A 23,111-nucleotide genomic window follows, 5' to 3' on the forward strand; every position below is an offset into this window, starting at 1 on the left:
AGAGGTGTTCCTGACCCATCAGCCTTTCTTGAATTAAGATCTGTTTCCCTGGATGCCTTAGTTTGGACATTTTCATAGGCGTAGAACTGTAAACTTGTAACTTGTTAAATTCCCTTTTTAAAGCTGTTCCATTTCTGGTATATCACATCCCAGCAGCTTACAAACTAATACACCATCGCCAGGTGAACACTTACAGAGATGAAACCAATTTCCACCCCAATCAAGATGGTACAGAGAGATGCTTCAAGGCTCTGTCCCCATACAAAAGCTTTGAACAACCACCAATAACCTGCAGAAACAGCTTTCTCAAAGCTCCAGAAAAGTTAAAGGACTGCAGTAACAGGGCGAGGGATGAATCAAGAAAAAGGCAAATTAAAAGCAGTCGAGTCTTGTGGTGAACTGACTGACCCCTTCCCACCCCTCCCCGGCCCAGCATGAATAGAGTCTGGCCTGTACTCCCAGTGCGGATCCCTAGTCCAGGTTCTGGCTGGAGCAAAGCAGCCCTCGTGCACATACCAGGAGCATGTGTGTCTGACCCAATCTGTCTGGCGGTGGCCTGTGGGACTTGCTGTCCCAGAAGCTGCCCTGTGAATAGAAGGCAGCCTACAGAGCTCTACTACAGATCACTGTAGGAGAGCAGTCAAGCGGCTTCCTGGGGCAGTGACTGTTGGCTATAAGGCATACAGTGCAGTACCTGTGACCACAAGGAAACTGCTTCCTAGGGAAGAGAGGGCAATCAGAACCCCCAATTTCCCAAGACGGGAATTCCTAGGGCCACACATGCACGCCCAAGACAAGGCTCACATGCCCTGGCAGCCCCTATGCTTTGACCTGAAGCTTTTCTTAAACTTACTGGATGGATAAGCTCTGAAGGAGATGAGATTGATCTTCAAAGACTAGGAAAGATATTTTCTTTATTCTTCCTTCTTTTTTTTTTAGCTCCTGGCATTCAAGGAAAGCTCTGTCACAACACTAGTTGGATGCACGCTTAAGGAACAGATACTCCAGAATCTAAACTCCAGTGATAACATATTAAAATGTCAAAACAACCATGTTTCAACAAAAGATTACAAAACATTCAAAGAAATAGGAAGTGATGGCCCAGGCAAAGGAGAAAATTGAAGCATTAGAGGCCATCAGTGTGGAGAACGAAACCAGAGACATTCCCAACAAAGATAAAGTGGTCCTAAAGATGCTCAAAGATCTAAAGGAAAACATGGACAAAGAACTAAAGGAATTAATCAGGAAAATGACAGATGACCACAAAGAGAGTATCAATAGAGAGATGGAAATTACACAAGGAACCAAACAGAACTGAAGATCACAGTAACAGAAATTTAAAATTCCCCTAAAAGAATTCCACAACAGATGGGAGCTGGCAGAAGAAAGAATCAGTGAACTTGAAGATAAGACAACTAAAATCATCTAGTCTGAGAAGCAGAAAGATGAAAGAATTAAGGAAAATGAAGAGAACCCGAGGAACCTGTGGAACACCATCTAACACACCAATATGCCCATTGTAAGAGTCACAGAAAGACATGAAAGAAAGCACAGAGAGAATATTCAAATAGTAGAAAACTTCCTAAATTCCAAAGATATGATATACACATCCCAGATGTTCAACAAACTCCACGCAGGATAAACCCCCAAAAGAGCCACATTGTAACATAATATAATCAAACTGCAAACGCCAAAGATAAAGACAGAATTTTAAAAGCTGTAAGAGAGAAGAAATGTGTCACGTATATGGGAGCCTCAAGATTAAGCGCTGATTTCTCATTAGAAACCATTGACACAAGGCAGCATTGGAATGACACGTTTAAACTTCTAAAAGCAAAAACATGTCAGTCAGGAATTTTATACCTGGCAAAACTGTCTTTCAAAAATACGGGAGAGATTAAAATATTCCCAGATAAACAAAAGCCAAGGGAGTCCTATCACCACTAAACTGGCCCCACAGGACATGCTAAGAGAGGGTTCTGTATGTGGAAAGGAAAGGGTACTAGACAATAGATCAAAGCTGCATGAAGAAATAAGGATCTCGGGTGAAGATAAGGACATGGGCAAATATCAATGCCAGTACTACTGTATTTTTGGCGTGAAACTCTACTTTTTAAAAAAAATTCTTACAGGCTCTAAAAGGCAAATGAATAAAATGTAATGACAAATCAGTGGTTTTGAATTCATGATGTATGAATGTGAAATTTGTACAAGAACTACATATAGGTGAGGGGACAGAGGCTGTAGGAACACAGTTTGTGTATACCACTGAAGGCAAGTTCGTTTCCAAGCAAACCAGGGCATTATGGAGTTAGTATGTTAAATTTAAGCCCCAAGGTAACTACAAAAAAAAAAAAAAAACATATGGGAGAATATGCAAGTTCATAGAGATAGAAATTAGAACATAGGTTACAGGGGCAGGGGAGCAGGGGGGATTGTTAATGCATATTGTTAATGCATAATGAGTATAGGGGTTCTGTTGGGGGGTGGGAAAGCTTTAGTAATGGAAAGTGTGTGTGAAGGTACCACAACAATGTAAATATGAGAAAGCCCACTGAACTGTACGGGAGTGGTTGAGATGGGAATGTTTATGTTGAATATGTGTTTGCACAATTAAAAAAAAAAAAGAGCAGTTAAAGAGGCAATGACAATTAAATGCAATACATGATCCTGGACAGGATCTAATAATGGATGAGAAAAGGCCTAAAAAGGCATTTTGGAGACATAGGAAGAAACTGAAATATAGACTGTAAGCTTTATATCAATATTAAAGTTCTTGAATGTGATAACTGCACTTAAAGTGCATTACCTAACTGAATATTCTTGTTCTGAAGAAATGTGCATGACAGCATAAGTATTCAAGGAGCATGATATATACAATGCATACTGGAGTGTTGAAAAAATTCATTGATAGACAAATAGATAGCTAAATCAATGGATTGACAGATAGAATGATACAGCGAATGTGGCAAAATGTTAAAATTGGTGAATCTGGGTACCTGGGGAGATAAAGGTATGTTGGGATAGGGTCTGTATAGGGTTTGTATTATTTCTGTAAGTGTCCTATAAATTTGAAATTATTTCAAAATAAAAAGTTAAAAAAAAATCCTCCCCTGGGTAAGACACTCTCCTCACACACTCACTTTTTCTGTAACAGGGCCCCCAACTGTTGTGCTCAAATGGGTTAGGGATATCCTACGATTCTGAACTCAGCCATCAGGGCAGCGCAATATGTCCACAGCCTCCATGCCAATCACCTCTTGAAATAAGCAGTCTCATCAATCTAACCCATGTGCTATACAAATAATAGTATTTTCTGCATGTTCCATGAAGCAGAAAAGGTCGGGAAACACTGCTATTCAAAATCCATTTACTGCTCCCCCTCTTCCTTTTCCTGTTCCTTTCCTCTTTCCATAAAACAAATACGTTTCCTCATATCCCCCCCTTCCAGACCACCATCATCTAAAGTATTTTAAAAGAGGTTGCAAACTCCAGTGCCACAGAGGACAGCCAGGAACACAAACAAGAGAAACAGGCCAGGGACTGGGGGACAGTGAGGAGCGGAGACAGCAGAACCAGAGAACTTATGCCCACCGTCAAGGTGCCCCACTCCTCAATTTCAGACAGTCCTTCCCAATGGGAACGTGGGCTGCATGCTGACAGATTTTCAAACATTTTTCAGGAACAGGAAATTAAGATTTTTATGTGAACTCTCCTCATTTGAAAGTATTTAATTATTTAAATGGAATTAGAAAAAACAAACAGTACAGACCAAACCAAACAAGTTATTACAGGCCAGCTGTCGGTTTCAGACCTCCGGATACCCAATTTTCTCCTCAGGTCCTCCAGCCACACCTCCCACCACGCCCCCGCCCTTACCCACACTATCCTTGCTCACAAGTCTTTAGCTTACCAACTTCTTCCCACCTTCGAGTCTTCGCACAAGCGGTCCCCTCTACCTAAAATAGCTCTTCCCCTCACTCTTTACTGGTCTAACACCGCTTCGGCCTTCGGGTCTCATCTCACATCCCACTTTCCTGACTTCGCACCCCACCCCAGGCTAGATTATGTTGCTTGGCGAAACACGTCCCGCACTCCCTTCACACGTGTGTGATTATTTCAGTGCTTACCTGATGCACCTGCCTCCCCAGGCACTGACCAAGGCTCCAGGAGGACAAGGAACACTTTTTCCTCCTGCCCCATCCCCAAGGTTTACCATTGTAGAAGCACACCTTAAGGCCTTCAGGTAGGAGGGCCGACCTCTGTACAAACGCCCGCCTCTCTCGCCCACACCCAGGAACGCGGCCTCCGCTCGCCCCTCTCGCCGGTATACTCACCGTTTCCCTCTCCGCACGATGGTTCCCAAGAAAGTAGCTGGCCAAGAGTGGCCGACGCTCACTGATGACGTCTCTTACGCGCGTCGAGCCTGGCAGCAAAGCTGCGCACTGATTGGTCAGCGTCCCGCGACGTCCCAGGCGCTCTTGGAACAACAACTTTATTAGCACCCGCTGCTGGGAGCAGAAGGGCTGGAGCAGGAAAACCGAGAGTGAGCTGAGTCCTCACACGGCCCGCCCTGGACCAGGCCTGGCAAGCGGAGGATAGCTGAGGCCGGACGACCGGGCGTCGAGACAGGAGTGAAAGACGAAGGCAGCTCAGCTTGGCGGGGACGCTAGACAGGAAAGCAAGGCCTTGAAGCCGAGACTCCGGGTGGAGGCGCGCTGAGGAGTGGAGGGAGCCGCAAAGAGGAAACTTCAGCTCCTAGAAGGCATCGGGCTTAAGTCGCGGATTTCTTGGCTCTGAAGCGATGGACAGGTAGTCGAGCCTTAATCTAGGGGCTTGAAAGGAGGGAAGTTTTGAAGCCTGGGGCGCCCGGAGCGCGAGACATGGAGCTGGAGCAGAGAGAAGGGTAAGTAGCTGAATCTTCGTGAAATCTGCGAATCCCGAGAGACATTGCGGCTGCGTCATGTGCTCCCATCTGCGCTTTTAGCCTGAGGCCGACGGGGATTGTAGTTCATGGCAACTGCTGCCCTTCAGAACCCTTGTAGAGGCATATTAGGGACTGGGTGGGGTCTATGCGCGAGCGTCCTGGGGGAGAAAGCTAGGGGTCTAGATGCTAGATCTGAGAGGGGAGGAGATTGGAGTGCTGGGATACTGGTTTCGTGGAAGGGGTTGGGGCTTGAACCCTCCGGGGTCCTTGGGCAGGAAGGGTCTAGAGGTCTGGATTTCTGGATCCTGGGAGGAGGAGGTCGGAAATCCAACTTATTGTGAGTCTAGGGAAGGAGGGGCTGGGGCCTGGACTCCTGGTCTGAAGGAGGAGGAGCTGGGGGCCTGGACCCCCGTGTCTGGGGGAGGAGGAGCTGGGGGCCGGGACCCCTGGAAGGGGAAGGGGCTGAGGTCCCAGAGTTCTGGTCCTTGAACCCTCTTGGCCCTACAGGACTATGGCAGCCGTGGGCTTTGAAGAGTTCTCTGCGCCTCCAGGCTCCGAGTTGGCGCTGCCCCCGCTGTTCGGCGGCCACATCCTGGAGAGCGAGCTAGAGACAGAAGTAGAATTTGTGTCCGGTGGTTTGGGCGGCTCGGGGCTCCGGGAAAGGGATGAAGAGGAAGAGGCAGCCCGGGGCCGGCGGCGGCGCCAGCGGGAACTAAATCGCAGGAAGTACCAGGCTCTGGGTCGGCGCTGCCGGGAGATCGAGCAGGTAGGTGAGTGTGGATTCCCCGTTTGGGGACCCTCTGGCCTCCCAGCTCCACCTATCCACATGCCCAGCTTTTCTTGTCTGGCTGAATGAACCTTTCGTTTATCTTTTCATTCCACACCCATGATGTCAGGCTTCAACGAGGCACCGGGAGCACTGTCTCCTGGAGCTTCCCTGACCAACCACATCATCCCTTTGGTGTCTCTGGAGTGCCTCTCAAGCTCTTCACTGATCACAGGACACAGTCTCAGCTCTTCAAATCTCCCAAACCCCTGGCATCTAATCATTCCTTACATCCTGTCCATTCTGCCCCCTGAGTCTTCCTTGTACCCTTTTCCTCCCCTGCCGCACACTTGTATGGTCTTGTGTGAAGCACTCCGTTAGCCTTCTGAGTGAGAATGAGGATGGAGAGACAGGCAGAGCCCAGACTCTGAAAGGCCAGGAACACCGTACCAAGAAATTCGTTTTGTTTTGTTTTGTTTTAAAGTGAGGGGAGGGACAAGGTCAAGTCTGGGTGTTGGAAAGATCTCTGAAGTTGCTGTTGGGGACTTTTGGAAGAGAAGAGGCTGGAGGCCAGGAGACTGGGGGGTCCCAACAGGACAGGATGGGGCCTGAGCTGGGGTAGGAGTTGATGGGATGGAGAGGGGAGGAAAGATTCAAGAAGTAAAAAGGAAGTGGCATTTGAACAGAGCCTGAGGATGTAGGAGTCTGTCAGATGGTCAAGAGGAAAAGTGCTTTCAGGACACTGGGTAGTGCTGGGTATGCTTGGGACTGGCTTGGTGGAAGAGGATGGAGATGCTGAAGAAGGCCAGGTGGTAAAGGGCTGGGAATGCTGGGCTGAGGGCTTTGGGAGCAGTGGCAGTGCCCAAGCAGTGGCAGCCCCCCTGGAAGCTGAGTGGAAGCTGAACTGAGCGTGCCGTGGGACTAGCAGTCCCCCCCCGCCCCGCAGAAGCATCTGTGTGCGTACCTGGTGACTGTCACCAGGGTGTTCATCGTGGCACTATTTATAAAAGCTCCAAACCAGAAATTTCCCAACGCCCACCAGTTATGCTCTTCCACACGAAGGATTAATGTGTAGGAATGAGGAGTAACCCACAACTACATGGAGGAAACTCACAAACATACGGTTGAGTGAGGGGGTTGATACCAAAGAAGATGTACTGGGTGATTTAACTGATTTGAAGTACAAAAGCAGGCAAAGTCAATCTACAGTGGTATTGCCATCCTGTGGCTGCTGTAGCAAATTACCACAAACTTATTCTTAAAATCGTACATATATTATCTTACAGTTCTGGAAATGCAGAGTGGAAATTTCTGGGCTAAAATCAAGTGTCAGCAGGAATGTATTCCCTCTGGAGGCTCCAGAGGAAAATCAGCATCCTGGCATTTTCCAGCTTCTAGAGGTCGCCCGCATTCCTTGGGTCATGGCCCCTTCCTCTCTGTTCCAAGTCGGGAATGGCCAGTCAAGTCTCACATCACGTGACTCTGACACTGCCTGTCCTGCCTCCCTTTTTCCCTGAAAAGGACCCTGTGATTACACTGGGCCCATCCAGATAGTCCAATAGATTCTCCCCAGCTCAAGATCCTTAACTTAATTGCATCTTCAAAGTTCCTTTTTCATGTAAGGGAACATTTTCACACGCTCCAGGGATTAGGATGCAGACATCTTTCTGGGTAGTGGCTGGTGAGAGGCTTCTGAGCTGCTGGTGATCAATCACCAGTTTCTTGATCTGGGTACTGGTTACTCCAGCATGCTCACTTCGTGAAAATCTGAGCTGTACACTTAGGGTTTGTGCACATTTTCTATATATGTAGTGCTCCAATAAAAGTTCAAAGAAAAGGGCTGCTTTGGGCTGCTGTGGAGGAAAGACTGGAAGGGGAGATCTTGAGCGCTGAGAGGCCAGGAGCGAGGCTGGTATGATGGTCCAAGAAGGGCAGGCTGAGGCTCAGGACACAGGACAACAGGGTGCTTCAAGCTGCCTCTTCCACCCCCCGTCACTGCCCAGAACCTCCTTCCAGGCTTTCAGGACTTCGCCTCCACTCCATTCCTCCTGGGCTGAGCTGCCTCAACCCAACGCTGGTTCTTCTTCCCACTGCCCATTTCCTCTATCCTCTTCTCCGCTGGTTCTTCCAAGACTCCTAAGGTGACTGCCTTCCTGCCACTGCCAGCAAGCTCTCACCCCTGGCATTGGCATTTCTCAGTGTAAACGTGGTGTCTAAAAAGCAACCACCTTTTTTGTGCCAGGCTGGCCCTGACTGCTCTGTATGGGGTTTTCTGAACTCTCTCAACCCCACTGCTCTCACTCCCTGGGTCTTTTGAGCTTAAGAATTGGATACTGGGGCCCAGAAGGACTAAGTTTAAGGCAAGTGGAGGGGGATTTGAAGGCAGGTGCCCTGAGTCTGTACTCTGAACCCTCCTCCACAGAAGTAGGTTCTGTTGTTATTCCCATTTTATAAACACAGAAACATGAGGCTCAGAGCAGGTGAGTAACTTGCCCAAGCTCACACAGCTGGTTATTGGCAGAGCTGGGGTTCGAAGCCCAGGTCTTTCTGACCCAGGTGCAGCACAGGCTGCTTTTTGCCATGATGTTGGACTCCCCATTCAGCTTCCTCATCCCTTCTCCACCTCCAAGCCTAGACCTAGGGTCCTCAAAAAGCTGTTGGCTCCTCCCTCAGCCTAGAATTCTCTTGTTTGCCTCCTTGTCATCATTCAGCTCTTGGCCCACATGTCTTCCCTGACAGCCCAAGTCACAGTAGCCACCTTGTGCCCCGACCTCTAACATAACAACCTGTTTGGTGTCCTTTAGCCACTTAGTATGTGAAGTCATTTGCTGCTCAACAAATACTCATTGAGCATCTACTGTGTACTTAGCTCTGGTCAGGGCTTTGGGGATATAGGCAAAAGTCCTTGTCCTCTTGAAGCTTATATACTGACTGGGGGAGACAGACAAATAAGGAAATATATAGTATGTAAGAAGATGTGAAGTGGTGTAAGGAAAAATAAAACTGAGAAGATAGATGGGGGAGGGGGTGACTTCTGATAAGGGACCAGGGGAAGGGATGTTGCAATTTAACAGGGATTATGGATAGGCTCCCAGAGCAGGTAACATGTGAGCTAAAGCTTGAGGGATTGGACAAGTGGGCTAATAGACAGCTGGGGGAAGAGTGGTCCAAGCAGAGAGAGGAGCCCATGGAAAGCCCTCGAGGCCGGAGTGTGCTTAAGGTCAGTGTAAGTGGAGTGGACGAGAGGACAGGATCAGGAGGGACGACAAGGTGGTAGGGAAGGAGCAGATCAGGCAGGGCCCTATAAGCCATGGGTGGTCTTTGGTATCTCCAGAGCCTGGTACATAGAAGGTGCTCAATTAAATATCTGTTGAATGAATGAATGGGAGGATGAATAGAATCCAGTTAACTGGTATTTTTCTCCATCTTCCTGCAGGTTAACGAGCGGGTCTTGAACAGACTCCATCAAGTACAGAGGATAACTCGGAGACTTCAGCAGGAGCGGAGGTAACCCCTTCTAACGTCTCTGGACCCAGAGCCTCTGCTACTAAAACTCCACCACCACCATCTTCTCTGTCACCTGGCCCCATACGCCAGGAGGAGCGGAGGATGGAAATGCGGGCGGAGGGCCGACACGGACAAGGGGCAGTGGGCCTTGAGGAAGCAGCCGACCACTTGGATGGGGTGGACGGGTATTGCTCCCTCTGAATGGAAGGGAGGGCACACAAGCATGAGAGTCACAGGCTTGGTCTCAGCACTCTTGCTGCATGATCTGAGCAAGTGACATCTCCTCTCTGAGCCTCGGTTTCCTGTCAGCTGAGGATAAGGCCAGTATCATGAGGTTGCTGAGGGATAAAAGGGGAGCAGACACATGCAGAGCTCAACACAGAGGCTCCCCAGAACCTTGCAGCACTGTGCCTGGGGGCGGAGGGGGGTGCTGGGCTCAGCATTTGGGGTCCTCACTGAAGTGGGAGAACGGGCCTGATGGCAGAGGGCCACAACACTGCATCCGCCATCAGTTCTGCCCTCTGCTTACCTGGCTTAGCACCTTTGACCCAGGGGATAACCCTTCATGGAAGCACCCCCTTCATGGAAGCAGATCACTGACCCGCCTGGGATTCCCCTGCCTCACTGGCCTTTCCTTCTTGGCCAGTTTTGCTGCTTGTCCTCATTTCCAAGTTTCTCGGCCTGTAGGACCACCTTCTCTGTCTCTACCTGCAGTGGCTGCTAGCTGCAGGTGGTGATTTATTTAAATTAAATTAACAATTCAGTTCCTTAATCCTAAATGTACTAGCTGCATTTCAAGTGCTCAGTAGCCAGTGGTGGCATTTTTCACTAATTAAATGAAATTGAAAGTTCAGTTCCTCGGTCTTGCACTCGCATTTCAAGTGCTCAGTGACCACAGGTGGCTAGCACCTAGCACACTGGACAGCACAAATCTGGAAAAGTTCCATCCTTGCAGGAAGTCCTACTGGATGACGTCTTCAAGGCCACCTAGAGGCTGCATCTACAGTTCAGACCTGCCTTTTAAACTCCATGGTCCTTCTCAGCTGCCCACTGAACAGTCACTCCTCACTATCTAATTGCATCTGAAATGCCATGAATCCCGATCTTCGAACCAAACCCGCCCCTCCCTCAGGCTTCTCCAGGTCAGCACTTCTTCCAACTTCTTCTTTCCAGCCCAAATCCAGTCCATTGGAACTGTCACCTTTACCCCCAAGATACCCAGAATCCCTCCCATCCTCATACCTCCAGTGCTGCTGGCCTAGGCTGAGGTGCCTCACCTCTTACCTGGACCACCACCACGCTCTCCTACTGCTCTCCTACCTGCTCTCCCTGTCCCTCCATCGCCCCCCCCAAGGCATCTCTCCCACAGTCTAAGTGAACCTTTTAATTTTATTTGTACCATTCTCAGATATTTTATTTTACAGTAGGATCAAGAATTTATGAATAAGATGAGTGGCCTTTATAGTTAAAACACCAAACGTGTGAAAGTATCTGTACATGTCAAACCTCCATAATAACCGAATACAGATGGACCAGGGCAAATCTTCCTGAACGCCACATGGAGTTCCGCCCTGTGCTTGCCAGACCTGCTGCCTCAGGAACTTGGAGGTGGCCAGAATGGTCCTTTTATATGTAGGACAGACCACGTCACCCTCTGCTCAGAGCCCTGTGGCGGCTCCCCCTTGACTCGAGGAAAAACCAACGTCTTTGTACAACATGCTGTCCTTACAGTTACAGCCAAGACCCCACATCATAGGGCCCTTACACTGCCCTCCTTGCCATACCTGGGACACTCCAAGCCCACCCCACCTCAGAGCCTCTGCACCTGCCGTTCCTTGCGTCACCCCCTCACCTAGGCAGTTGGGCCTCACCAACCATCTGCTGTCCAGGAGAAATTCATACTCCTTTTTTACTCTCTGATCATGTTTTATGGTTTGCAGCCAGTCTTCTGTGCAAGAACCTGAGTTCCCTAAGCCCAGCAATCTTTGTTTTGTTCCCTGATGTATCTCCAGCACTTGGAACAATGCCAGATATCCAGGGGGCGCTTAGTAAATATTTGTCAAGTGAGAGATCATGGATGTGAAATGCTCCACCCAGACCCTGACACGTGGGAAACATTCAATCAGTTAGAGCTTAAAAAGGAAAGAAACTTGAGCAGGGAAAGAGAAAGCAGCCTCAATTAGGTGAAGTCACCAGCCGTAACGTTGTGACCCCAGCTCTCTCTCACCTTTCAGTTATTAATAAAAATAGTAACTCGTACACTGGAATGTTTACTCAGTGCCAGATACCATAGTAAGTACTTTCTAGAGATCGGCGTCACCATCACTGTCCTAGCAGCACAGCCATGCAGACTGTCATCTCCCACTGGCAGCAGGAAACTGAAGCTCAGCAAGGTAGATGCTCTCGCCAGGATCCCACCTATGCGTTGAGTGCTCAGCACCGGGCCTGTTGGACTCTGCCACTCTGAACCATCCAGGCTGGGGATAACATCGGCTTCAGAGGGAGTCAGAGCTGGGTTGTGTTGCCTGCCCCTTTTTCTTGGCCACTCCAAGAGAAAGTGATTCCATTGGCAGCTTCTCTCTGATGCAGGTTCCTCATGAGAGTGCTGGACTCTTACGGGGATGACTACCGGACCAGCCAGCTCACCATCGTCCTGGAGGTGAGGGCCTGGGCTCCTGGGGGCGGAGGAGTTGGGCACCCAGGACGTCTACCCTCAGCCTCCCCTCCTTGCAGGACGAGGGCAGCCAGGGAACAGATGCCCCCACCCCGGGCAATGCTGAGAATGAGCCTCCTGAGAAGGAGGGGCTGACCCCACCCAGAAGGACCCCCGTACCCCCGGAACCCAGCAGCCCAGTTCCTGGCGAGGGGCCCAGTGGACGGAAGAGGCGGAGAGCACCTCGGGATGGACGCCGAGCGGGGGCTGCCCTGACTCCAGAACTGGCCCCAGTGCAAGTAGGAGAGGGGTGGGGCCCTGGGGCTGGGGTGCACTCAAGAGCTCCTGGAGTTCGCTGCTGTGCTGAGGGGCACAGCCTTGTAGTGCATCCAGGCTGAGGACTGTGGAGAATTAGAGAAAGTAGGGGAAGCAGGAAGGGTCAGAGGAGGTCAGGTAGGGCAGAGGAGGTGGAGGAAGTCAGGCAGGGGCAGGTAGAAAAGGAAGCAATGGTGGTGGAGGAGGATGACTTGGGGAAGGGTGGGGGGGAAGGAAAAATAACTGGAAAAGCTTGGGAGTGAAGAAGGTGGAGAGGCAGAAGAGAAGGGGTGAGGGGAGAAGTGAAGGAACATTTGGACCTGAGAAATTTTAGGATTGTCTCTGGGGTGCACAGAGGAAACACTGTCTGGTCTGGGAGAGCAAGAACGATGAGCTGGTGGGTTTTCTCTGGGTGCCCAGGCCCACTCACGCCTGTTCCTCATCTTCCCAGATTAAGGTCGAGGAAGACTTTGGTTTTGAAACAGACGAGGCCCTGGATTCAAGTTGGGTTTCTCGGGGGCCAGACAAACTGCTGCCATACCCCACCCTAGCCAGTCCCCCCTTTGACTGAACCCCTCCCAATAAACTAAGCCCCACAGTGTTCTTGGCCAGTGTCTGCCACTCTCACCTCTAATCACACACACTCCAAAGCCTGGGGCTGGTTTTCACATTTTATTGGGGGCCTCAGTGGGAGCATCTCCTCCCTGTTGACAGAGGTGCTTACAGATTCTTCAGCCACTCCAAGCTTGGGCCCTGGGGGTCCTGGGGATGGCTGGGCACGTCAGGCATGTTGCCATCATCTCGAAGGGGCACTGGAGGACAGGAAGATGGGTGGGTCTCTGAGACCAGCAGAACTCCAGGGGCCCAGAAAGAAAGACTAGGCTGTCATTTTATATTCAGAAGGAAGTGGGGCCCCAAGGAAAGAAGACACAGAAGAGGGGTGGGAGGCAACAGAATCAGGGAAGCAGAGAGAAACAAGGTGAGACCTAAAGCCAGAGACATGAGAAACAAGACTGGAACAGAAATCAAAAAAGATTCAGAGCAGGGGATATCTCCAAGAATGGGAAATCAGATGACAGACCTGAGAAGATGGTGGGAGACCCCTAAAGACAAAAATCCAGAAAGCAAAGAGATGGGAAATCAGAGGGAAAGAAATGTGAAAAGACAGCAAAAATAGTGGATAAATCTTATGGTATTTGAATACTATTTCAATTAAAAAAAAAAAAAAGACACTGTAGAGGGCCACGGTGGCTCAGCAGGTAAGAATGCTTGCTTGCCATGCCCGAGGACCCAGGTTCAATTCCCGGTGCCTGCCCATGTAAAAAAAAAAGGCACTGTAGAATCTGCTCCCTGCTAAGGAGAGACTGGCCCTAATTGCCCCTCCCCAAGTGTAGAAGGCTAGGTTTGTCCCAAACATCTCTCCTCTGGCTCCCACTCACCTGGGTAGTTGTAGGGTGTGGCCTGGTTGATCATACTGGCATACTTAGTGTAGGGACTGAGTACGGGTACAATTAAAGCTGTGGAAAAACACAGGGGTGAGCGCCCTGGAGAGTAAATGGGGGAAGGCAGCAGAGCCAAATATTGGCAAAGATGGTGGGGGTGGGGGTCAAGTACAGGAGGGGAAGGGAGCAGAGAGGCCCAGCACCCCTAGAAGGATGCTCTGCTGTGGGGCCCTTGGCACCCTGGGAAACTTAAGTAGAGAGGTTTACAACTCTTAGGGGTGGGCAGGAACCAAGCACTCAAAGCTTCATCAAACCTAGAGAGAAGGAAGGAAGGAGGAAAGGGGGGTAGTCATGGAATGAGTGGTTCTGAGTATAGGGGTGGTTGTGAGGCAGCATGAGAGGGGATCTAACTTAGTAAGGTTCCACAGAAATCATAAGCTGCTACAAACTGAGGAACGGGAGTGGGGGAGCCGGGAGTCCTGGGGGTGGGGTAGGGTATACAGCAGGTATGTTCTAGGCCAGGGCTGCCCAACAGAAACATGATGTGAGCCACACGGGTCATTTACATTTGCTAGTAGACCCATTAAAAATAAAGAAAAAAGTTACAGGTGAAGTTAACCTAAAAAATAAATTTAACCTAGATCAATATAAAAAATTATTCAGATTTTTTTTACATTCTCTTTGCCAATCCAGTGTGTAGTTCACATCTGGTGCATAACTGTATTAGCCCTGTTTCCAGTGCTCCATGCTCAAGTGTGGCTTGTGGCTGCTATGCTGGACAGTCCAGTTCTAGAACTTTACCCAGTTTGTGACCTGTCAGCCAGCAGTATTGGCAATACCAGAGAATTTGTTACAAATGCAGATTCCCAAGCCTTATCCAAGACCTACTGACTCAGAACTTGCTTGCATTTTTAACAAGACCCCCAAGTAATTCCAATGCACATCCAAGCTGAGCAGTCCTGTTCTAGAGCGGAGGTTCTCAATCAGTGCAGCACATTAAAATCACTGGGTAATTTCCAGAGACTACAGATTCCCCAGCCCTACCTCCACCGCGGCAAACTCAATTCAGAACGCGTGTGTTCTGGGGAGACATGAAGGGAGGATTCAGAATTTTTTTTTTAGCGCCCACGTATTTTTAATGCAGAACAGAGTCGAGAACCTCCCCTTTGTGGGACCTCATGGGTAGGAACTGGAATGGGGTGTAGAATCATGCACTATTCTCGGGAGAACTGCAGCCCCTGGAGGCAGAACTGTAATGTTGGGTATGGAATCGGTAACGGGGCCTTGGGGTACAAGATGTAACGATGTTGGTAGGTGATGCACGTTCGCGCGTGGGACACTCACGCACCGAGGCCCCCGATGGTGAAGGACACAACTAGCACCGGCTCCTTGGCCCAGGCATTCTTGAGAAAGGCGGCGACTCCTGCAAGGGTGGACGAGGACGGTCACCCCTACAGGGGCTGTCCCGGGTGACCTCCAGCCCTCCCGTGCCACCCCCACCCAGGGTCCCCCTCGTGACCCGTGCATCCCCTCTGGTAAGGACCCCGCAGCCTCTAATAGTGCTCTGCCGTGCCCTCCCCCAAGCACTGTCCAAAGCTCCCGGAACTACCCGAGATCCGCGAGCTTGCCCACCACTTACTCGCGGCCATCTTAGTCTTGGCAGCAGCGGCGGAGACGCGGAGCACTCTGGGAGTTGTGGTCCGTGCCTCGAGGCGGGCCTCCCTGAGTCTGCACATGCGCACTGGTGCAGAACAGCTGGTCCAGGCGGGGCCGGGAGGGAGGGGTGAGGGGCGCGGAGCACTCTGGGAGTTGTGGTCCTTGCGCTGAAGCAGCCCTGCTATTCGCGCAGGCGCACCGGCGTAGATATGGTCCAGGCGGAGGCGACGACGCGGTGCACTCCGGGAGTTGTGGTCCCTGCGCCCGGTGGCGCTGCCGTGTCCGCGCGTGCGCAGAACGGGCGTCCCAACAGGTGGAGGGCCGCCGTTTTCCAACCTGCTGCCGCTTGCTAGGAGGTCGGACCTTTTGGCTTTATTTTCTGTCACACTAAAGTCTTCTGTTCAGAAGAGTAACATTCAGTCCATCTGCTGCGACCCACTTAAGGCGGCACTCAGCAGTCATCTTTCAGTTATGCAATCCATGTCACAGGTGGAGAAACGGAGGCCCGGAGGGGACAAATGACTGGCGTACTTCTCTCGTGGGCCCCAGCTCAAAATCAGCGTGTCTGGGTAGCGCTAGCTGTCACCCAGATGGTGACCTGCTCTACCTCCTTTAGGGCTTAACTACGCTTTCTTTCTCTCTCTTTAGCCCACCTTCCGGGCCTGTGTTCCCATCATCCGGAGAACTGCTTGAGGGCAGTGATGGGGGCTTAGTCTCTCCTGCGCAGCATCACAGCAGCACAGGGTCTGCCACGGAAAAAGTGTTGAATTAAAAAAAATTTTTTTTTAATTAATAAATACAGCTGGTTATGACTGCTCCGTCTGCCAACTTTTTCCACAGCAGCATGGGGCCGTGACACAGTCACCCGGAGGCTCCCACCTCCCTGCCAGCTTCCCTAAACAGGACTCTGGTAGTCTCAGAAAGGGAAAGGGCACCGCCGAGCCCCGGGGCCAGCTCCAGAGCAGATCTGCCCACCATGGCCCTGGTGCTGCTCCTCCTGCTGCTGAGCCTTTGTGAGCCGCCCCCACCCCCCCACCCCGGGTTCCTGGCTAGGCTGGGGGCAGGGGGACAGGCTCAGGGCACCCAGACGCCCTGATGGAGGGGGCAAAGCTCTGGACTGCTGGAGTACCCCCGAGGGCAGGCGCAGGGGGCAGGCAGCGCCGGCTGGGGGCCTGGACTTGCAGGCCAGAAAGCGGGACCAGAACGGGATCCAGACGCCGGGGGTTCTAAATCAGGGGGACCCAGCCATCTCAAATTCCTGGGTCCCTCGGAAAGGAGGGAATCAGACGCAGGGTTGAGGCTAGGGATGGGCACTCCTGGAGCTGAGGGAGGAGGAGCGCAGGGTCTGAACTTCTGGTCTTGAGTGAGGGGCAGAGAGGAGATGGGAAGAGAGCTTGGATCTCGGGGTCCGAGAGAGAGAAGGAAACTCTTGGGTCCTGAGGGAGGCGTGGAGAGAGACTATAGGCTCCCAGATGTTGGTGTGAGAAAAGGCTGAGGGCAGAGCTCTGTGTCCTGAGAGAGGAGGGAGCTGAGGCCCAGATACCTGAACCCCAGTGAAGGGAAATTATGAACTCAGACTACTGGTCTCCTGGAAAAGTTGGGACCCAAGGGCAAGAGGGGGCTGGCTCTTACATGGGTGGAGAATGACCATCTGGATTCCTCTTTAAGAGGAAAGAAGGGTCTAGGGGTAGTGGACACTTGTTTCGCAGAGGAAAGAGGGACTGGGGACTCAGATTCCTGTGTTCCCAATGGGGTGTGGCTGGGACCAGCCTAGAGCTGTCAAAAGACCAGCCCCCCCCCCCCCTTCTGCAGGGCCTCTGTGTCATCACACAAACGTGACTCCACCTGGTAAGTAACACCCCCATCTGGCCTTCTTTAGGCTACTGACACCTCATTTCATTTCCTCATTATTTTTGTGCCCACCCCCACCCCAGATTTCCTTCCTCTTTCCTCTCCTCCGCCCCTGCCTCCTCTCTACCTCTTTTATAAAGCCCCTGACTCAGAACCTGGCATAGGGCAGGAATCAAGAAATAAAGATTCCCCAACCTCTCCCTATTTGGAACCCTCTTCCCATAAAAGTAGGGTCCCTGCCCTGAGATAGCTCTGGGTTTCTTTCCTGGTTTTCTGAAATTTGGATGAGTGGAACCTCTCCTTTCTCTAAAACCTCTTCCCATCACACCCCAACTTTAAATAAAGGTCACCCGGGTAAACTTTACCACCTTACCTATCAATTTATCTTAACTCCACTTTTAATGATGAAGTTAATGTATTTCATGGTTTTAAAAATTCAGTTTTACCAAAGGACATAAAGAGAAAAGTAACAGCCTTTTCCCCCTTCTCCATCTTCCTTAAATAATCTTCTGACTCCTCGCATAAAATTTGAAGGCATTTGTACGTATATATGTACTTCTGTATGTCCCTTTTTTTTTGCCAAAGCAAAAATTCCATGACACACACTGTTCTGCAGCTTGCTTTTTTCACTCTACAAGCTCTCTTATAGATATTTCCATGTCACTACAGCTAGCGCCACCTAAACCCAAATACTAAAACCCAGTATTCAACATGGTATGGCTGGATCTGGGTTATTTGTCCCATGCCCTCTTGACATACGTTGAAGTTGTTTCCAATTTTACAATCTCCCAATCAATACTATTGCGAGCACTCTGTGAAACTGTGAGCTCTCTTGTGCACAGATTGTACATTTCTCTAGGGGGTTATCTTAGTTTGGTAGAGCAGCTGTGCTAATATCACCCTGTGGGTTGGTTAAAACAAAGGGAATTTATTGTCTCACAGTTTGGGAGGTTTCAAGTCGAAACTCAAGGGGCCACTAAGAGCATGCTTCCTCTCCAAAGTCAGTGTTCTCATGTTCTCATGTCCTTGTGTTCCTCCTGTGTTTCTCTGATTTCTCTTCAAAGGCTGCCATAATACAGACTAAGGCAACCCTGATTCAGGTGGGCCACGCAAGATAAGATCTTAGAGGATCCTATTCACCAATGAGCCCACACCTTATCTTCTAATACTTTTGTGTATGTATGTAGTATCTTCTAATACTTTATGTATTAAAACACCTTAACTTATCTTCAGAGAGTCCTCTTTACAGCTGGGCCCACAGGCACAGGAAGGCTTAAGATTAAGAATTTAAGAATATGCCTTATGTCAGGGCCCATTTCAATCTGCCACAGGTGGAGGGGTAGAATTTCTTGAACACACATGCCCTTTGTGTGTCTTGATGGAAACTGACAAGTTTCCTTCTCAAAAGACTCCTTCCAAGTGCTCTTTAGCATCTGTCTCACTACATCTTCACCCCAAATGAGTATTAACCATAGTTTTGACTTTTGACAACATGATAGGCAAAAATACCTTACCGTTGTTTTATTTTAATGAGTACTACTAAGATTGAGCAACTTTTGTCTCCCAAATGTTTTTTGATCATTGAACTGGAACTGCATATTTATACCCTCTGCCCAACTTTCTGTTAGGTTGGTTCTGGGAGTCTTTTCTAATCCTTTGCCCATGTGATTTAAGAGTAAATTATTTTTGCCAGTGCGGTCATTTTTCTTTAGCTTCATTTATTTGTCTTTTAGTGTATAAAACTCCAGAATCTTGAAGTGGTCAAATTAGCTAGTCTTATCCTGTATATATTTTTTCATTTTGTATTTTAAGAGGGCCTCCCGTACCCCAAGATAGAAATATTTTTCTGTATTTTCATATAATACTTTTATGTATTTTTTTAAAAATGAGTCTTTAATTCATTTGGAGATTGCTTTAAGGAATGGTGTGAGGTAGGGATCCAACACTGGTGTTTTTCCAAATAAGAAAGCAAAATTTGGCAGCTCTTGAAATGTGTTAAATATGTTGCAGATATTCTGGGGAGCTCTTTAAAATGACAGCTCTCTGGGGCCCAACCCCTTGACACAATACTGATAAACTGTGCAGGAAAGCTCAGGAGTTTCTAACTGGGTTTAGGATTGTATCGTGCTCCCAATTGGCAGCCCCTTTTGAGCAGTCCTGACGATAGTCCAGCCCCTCCCCCATTTGACAGAGGGGGAACTGAGGCTGAAAAGGGGTGGTGATTGCTTAAGGTGACTTTCCTCCCTCCCGGACTTCCCCTCCATACCCCTGGCTCCCAGGAGACCCAAACACCCAGGGCAGCTCCATCTATTCCACGCCCCCCATCCACCCAGCCTCACACCACAAGCCGTGGCTGCAGGCTCAGCCAGGAACAGTCCTGAGTCCTGGGGTCAATGTAACCTTGAAGTGCTGGGCCCCCCAACCCGCCTGGAGGTTTGTACTCTTCAAGGCTGGGGTGTCCGGTCCTGTGCTTCTCCGGGATGTGGCAGAGTTCTTCCTGGAAGAGGTGACCCCAGCCCAGGGGGGCAGCTACCGGTGCTGCTACCAGAGGCAAAGCTGGGGGCTGGATGTGTGGTCCCAGCCTAGTGACAGCCTGCAGCTGCTGGTGACAGGTGAGTTAGGGGCAGGGGGCAGGGAAGAGGGAACAGGGATGGGAGGGGAGCAGAAGGTCAGGGATATTACAGGGACAAAGCAAAAGAAAGAGAGGCATAGAGACAGGGGAAAGAGGATTGACTCAGAGGAGACCTGCAGAGTTGGAACTGAGAGATACAGGAAGAGACAAGAGGCAGAGAGGTATACACACACCCAGGGACACACCCACACAGAGAGCTAGAGGCACAGAGACAAACACATGGAGAGAAGAAAAGGATAGGGAGAGGCAGGCGCATACAATAACAGAGCAAAAGGGCTCCATGGAGAGAGAGAATCCGAGAGAGAGAGAGAGAGAGAGAGACAGAGAGAGACAGAGAGACAGAGAGACAGAGAGACAGAGAGAGAGACAGAGAGACAGAGACAGAGAGACAGCGAGAGAGACAGAGAGAGAGACAGAGAGAGAGACAGAGAGAGAGACGCAGCGACACAGACATATGTAAACAGGGGCTCTCAGCGACCGGGGATTTTACCCCAGGGGACATTTAGCAATATCTGGAGACAGTTTTTCATCGTCACAACTGAGGGAGGTGGAGGCCAGGGCCGCTGCCAAACTCCCCACGGTGCAGTGGGCAGCCGGCAGCAAAGAGTGACCCAGCCCAAGATGTCACCAGTGCTGAGGCTGAGAAACCTTGAGGGGAAGAGGGAAGCACAAGAAAATTCATCAGAAGGACACGGGGGGGGGGGGGGGGGGGGGGGGGGCGGGGTTGACCCCGGCGAGGGAGAGGGCGGGCGGGCTGCGGCGCCTGACCCCGGCCCCGGGTCCCCCTCCCCCGCGCAGACGAGCTGCCGCGGCCGTCGCTGGTGGCGCTGCCCGGGCCGGTGGTGGCGCCCGAGGCCACGGTGAACCTGCGCTGCGCCGGCCGCCTGCCGGGCATGAGCTTCGCGCTGTACCGCGAGGGCCTGGCCACGCCGCTGCAGTACCGCCACGCCCAGCGGCCCTGGGTGGACTTCCCGCTGCTCGGCACCCGCGCCCCGGGCACCTACAGCTGCTACTACCACACGCCCTCCGCCCCCTACGTGCTGTCGCCGCGCAGCGAGTCTCTGGTCATCAGCCTGGACGGTGAGGGCCCCCGTCCCGCCCCCAGCCCCTCCCCACTCAGACCCGGGGGTCCCCCAGCCCCTCCCCACTCAGACCCGGGGGTCCGGGCCCCCAGCCCCTCCTGCCCCAGACCCTGGGTCTGGCTCTCTCAGTCCCAGGCATTGAGGCCCCCACTCAACACTGCAATTTGGGGAGTATCCATCTCCTCCCCAGGGGTTAGAGGCTGGGGACCTGGGCGAGTCTTTGGGGTCTGGGCGCTGACGACCCTTCTCCCCGCCCACCCCCAGGCTCGGGGTCCCGGGACTACACCCTGGGGAACCTGGTCCGCCTGGGGCTGGCAGGCCTGGTCCTCCTGGCCCTGGGCACACTGCTTGCTTTCGACTGGCTGGGCCGGGCCGCACTGCGGGCACCAGTGTCTGGCCCTGAGCCCCAGGGTGCTGGATGGAGCCTTTCGCAGCCTGGGAAGACTTCCGGAGAGCGACAGAGATGAAACTGGGGTCCCTGGGGTTGGACTGCACCATTCCCGGAGCCCCAGAGACTGAGCACCTGGCTCTCCGCTTCCCGCCTGGGCACTGGGCACTGGAGCTTCCTTCGGGTGCATTTCTCCAGCGCCTCCCAGTGGAGTCCCAGGTGCTACCAGTGGCTGAAGACCCGAGCTCGAATCCCACCGCTACCACTCATTCACTATGGGGTGTTAGGAAAGCCTCAGTCGCCCTCCCTGTGAAATGGGTGTGTTGATACGTATTGATAGACATACTTCATGGGACTGTTGTTCAGATTGAATAGATAAAACACATTATGCCTTTAAAACAGTGACTGGCCCGTGGTGAGTGCTCAATAAATGCTAGCTTCTGTAATTTAACAGCGACTTCCACTGGCCTCACAGGCCCTGGAGTGAAGGGCTCTGTCCCCGCTCACCTTTAGGTCTCTTCCTTCACTCCAGATGGCCAAGGAACTCCTCCTGCCTTCCCCTAAGTTAGACCGAGATCCGGCCAAGTACAACCCTGTCCCTAATTAGATCTCCGTTTGCATGCACCTGTGCTCCTTGAACCATCGTTCTCATGAAGCGGGGTCCGTTGCCAGGACAACAGAGAACGGCGTGTGTACAGTACAGTGTCGCCTCCACTTGGCCTGCTTGCTTCCCGCTGTGTCCTTGGATGTGCAGTTGTGGTCACAAGAATGTGAACCATCCCACACTGGGGCCTGCTCGCTCTTCTTATTTTGCTTCTCTTCCTCCCCAAGGCTTGGCTGAGCTGCAGTTTCTCTTGAATTTATTAATTCATATTCTATTTTCAATTTGGCTAACCTCGATGCCTCTCTCATCCTCAGACACACGGATTCCAACCCTGAACAGCTCTTGCCGCTCAGAGCTCCTGTTCCTTTCTTTCTTGAGGATGTCCTATTTTGGATGTAGCACACACCCTCCTCTATTTCTGTGAAGTTTTCCAACCGCCCCTCCCCTCTTCCCACTTCATGGAGAAAAGGATGGCTTCCATTTCTTTAAACAATTTTACTTTGGGGACAGCTCCAACTCTGGCACTAAGTAGCCTAGTGATCTTGAGCAATATATAGATGCTCTGAATTTTAATCTCTAAAAGGAGGAATTAAAAATACCTGTCATGCTGGGTTCTAGAGAGGGTGAAATGGGAAAACCAATTCCTAACACATGTTAAGAGCTTGAGAAATCTTAAATCAATGGCTTGAAATTGTTTATGTTTTTCCTTTTGTGGATGAGGACATAGCATAAGAAATAAAATTTGCACCGCAACCCTGTACACTCATTCATTTATACATATAAACTTAAACACAAGTTTCATGGAACAATATTTATTTCTACTATACAGATGTGACTAATCTTTTCTACTAATTTCATTAAACCTGCTGATCACAGCTCACTATACTGATTTAGTAACCCACACACCAGACACACGTGTAATTTGACAAAGGATGAGAGATATTGACTTGTTCTTTTGTCTCAGAGACGTGTCTAAACCAGGCCCTCTACAAAGATTGGGACATTTAAAATGCAGTAAACTGTATAAAACGGTGTTATTTCAACACCCAGTTCTCTTAGTAGGTGAGATTATGGTACCCAAATGCTAGTTTAAGCAGAACTTAATTTTGGAGTTAAATTAGCCACCCGGGTGCATTGACTTGCTGAAAAGGTGGGCCGGGCGGGGGGAGGGGGGCGGGTGGGCTCTGAAAGGGGCTCTCTGGGTGTGTCCTCAGCACCGAGTGAGAAGCACAGTGTGAGATCCCGACGGCGCGTGTCCAGGGCAATCTTCCTGCCGCCGGTGGATGTG

The 23,111-nt window shown here is 50.7% G+C and overlaps 4 protein-coding genes across 5 annotated transcripts in view; 2 read left to right on the plus strand and 2 right to left on the minus strand.

The window, feature by feature from the left end:
- Window positions 1-4,944, minus strand: part of PRPF31 (pre-mRNA processing factor 31) — a 23,404-nt gene extending 18,460 nt beyond the window's left edge. Inside the window, exon 1 of the mRNA XM_077130824.1 lies at window positions 4,338-4,944. The gene's annotated coding sequence lies outside the window, so the exon portion shown is untranslated. The remainder of the gene's footprint in view (window positions 1-4,337) is intronic.
- Window positions 4,480-12,771, plus strand: TFPT (TCF3 fusion partner). 2 transcript variants are annotated; one of them, XM_077130826.1, is made up of 6 exons: window positions 4,480-4,906; window positions 5,435-5,693; window positions 9,130-9,200; window positions 11,790-11,859; window positions 11,934-12,152; window positions 12,620-12,771. In XM_077130826.1, the coding sequence occupies exons 1-6, from the start codon at window positions 4,884-4,886 to the stop codon at window positions 12,737-12,739; spliced, it is 762 nt and encodes a 253-aa protein (XP_076986941.1). In that variant the 5' UTR covers window positions 4,480-4,883; the 3' UTR covers window positions 12,740-12,771. The 2 variants fall into 2 exon arrangements, with proteins under 2 accessions (XP_076986941.1, XP_076986940.1); XM_077130825.1 differs by lacking the exon at window positions 4,480-4,906 and adding an exon at window positions 4,941-5,264.
- Window positions 12,772-12,827: 56 nt separating this feature from the next.
- Window positions 12,828-15,366, minus strand: NDUFA3 (NADH:ubiquinone oxidoreductase subunit A3). Its single transcript, XM_077130827.1, has 4 exons — window positions 15,250-15,366; window positions 14,959-15,033; window positions 13,608-13,685; window positions 12,828-12,980 (listed from the first exon to the last, which is right to left on the minus strand). The coding sequence occupies exons 1-4, from the start codon at window positions 15,344-15,346 to the stop codon at window positions 12,889-12,891; spliced, it is 342 nt and encodes a 113-aa protein (XP_076986942.1). The 5' UTR covers window positions 15,347-15,366; the 3' UTR covers window positions 12,828-12,888.
- Window positions 15,367-16,158: 792 nt separating this feature from the next.
- On the plus strand, window positions 16,159-21,298 carry OSCAR (osteoclast associated Ig-like receptor). The gene is made up of 5 exons (XM_077130434.1): window positions 16,159-16,279; window positions 17,079-17,114; window positions 19,451-19,729; window positions 20,548-20,829; window positions 21,096-21,298. Exons 1-5 carry the CDS (start codon window positions 16,243-16,245, stop codon window positions 21,296-21,298), a joined length of 837 nt encoding a protein of 278 aa, XP_076986549.1. The 5' UTR covers window positions 16,159-16,242.
- The last annotated feature ends 1,813 nt before the right edge of the window (window positions 21,299-23,111 follow it).

This window comes from Tamandua tetradactyla, chromosome 16 (assembly GCF_023851605.1).
Source record: "Tamandua tetradactyla isolate mTamTet1 chromosome 16, mTamTet1.pri, whole genome shotgun sequence".
Taxonomy (NCBI): Eukaryota; Metazoa; Chordata; class Mammalia; order Pilosa; family Myrmecophagidae; genus Tamandua; species Tamandua tetradactyla.

Excerpts from the sequence above, each read along its gene's own strand:
- TFPT (XM_077130825.1), top strand. The coding sequence starts at position 5,014 with ATGGCAACTGCTGCCCTTCAGAACCCTTGTAGAGGCATATTAGGGACT. Across the intron at positions 5,265-5,434 it reads GGTCGGAAATCCAACTTATT|GACTATGGCAGCCGTGGGCT; the intron begins GTGAGTCTAGGG and ends TTGGCCCTACAG. Across the intron at positions 5,694-9,129 it reads GCTGCCGGGAGATCGAGCAG|GTTAACGAGCGGGTCTTGAA; the intron begins GTAGGTGAGTGT and ends ATCTTCCTGCAG.
- NDUFA3 (XM_077130827.1), bottom strand. The coding sequence starts at position 15,346 with ATGTGCAGACTCAGGGAGGCCCGCCTCGAGGCACGGACCACAACTCCC. Across the intron at positions 15,034-15,249 it reads CAAGACTAAGATGGCCGCGA|GAGTCGCCGCCTTTCTCAAG; the intron begins GTAAGTGGTGGG and ends CCACCCTTGCAG. Across the intron at positions 13,686-14,958 it reads CTTCACCATCGGGGGCCTCG|CTTTAATTGTACCCGTACTC; the intron begins GTGCGTGAGTGT and ends GTTTTTCCACAG.
- OSCAR (XM_077130434.1), top strand. The coding sequence starts at position 16,243 with ATGGCCCTGGTGCTGCTCCTCCTGCTGCTGAGCCTTT. Across the intron at positions 16,280-17,078 it reads CCTCCTGCTGCTGAGCCTTT|GGCCTCTGTGTCATCACACA; the intron begins GTGAGCCGCCCC and ends CCCCTTCTGCAG. Across the intron at positions 20,830-21,095 it reads TCTGGTCATCAGCCTGGACG|GCTCGGGGTCCCGGGACTAC; the intron begins GTGAGGGCCCCC and ends GCCCACCCCCAG.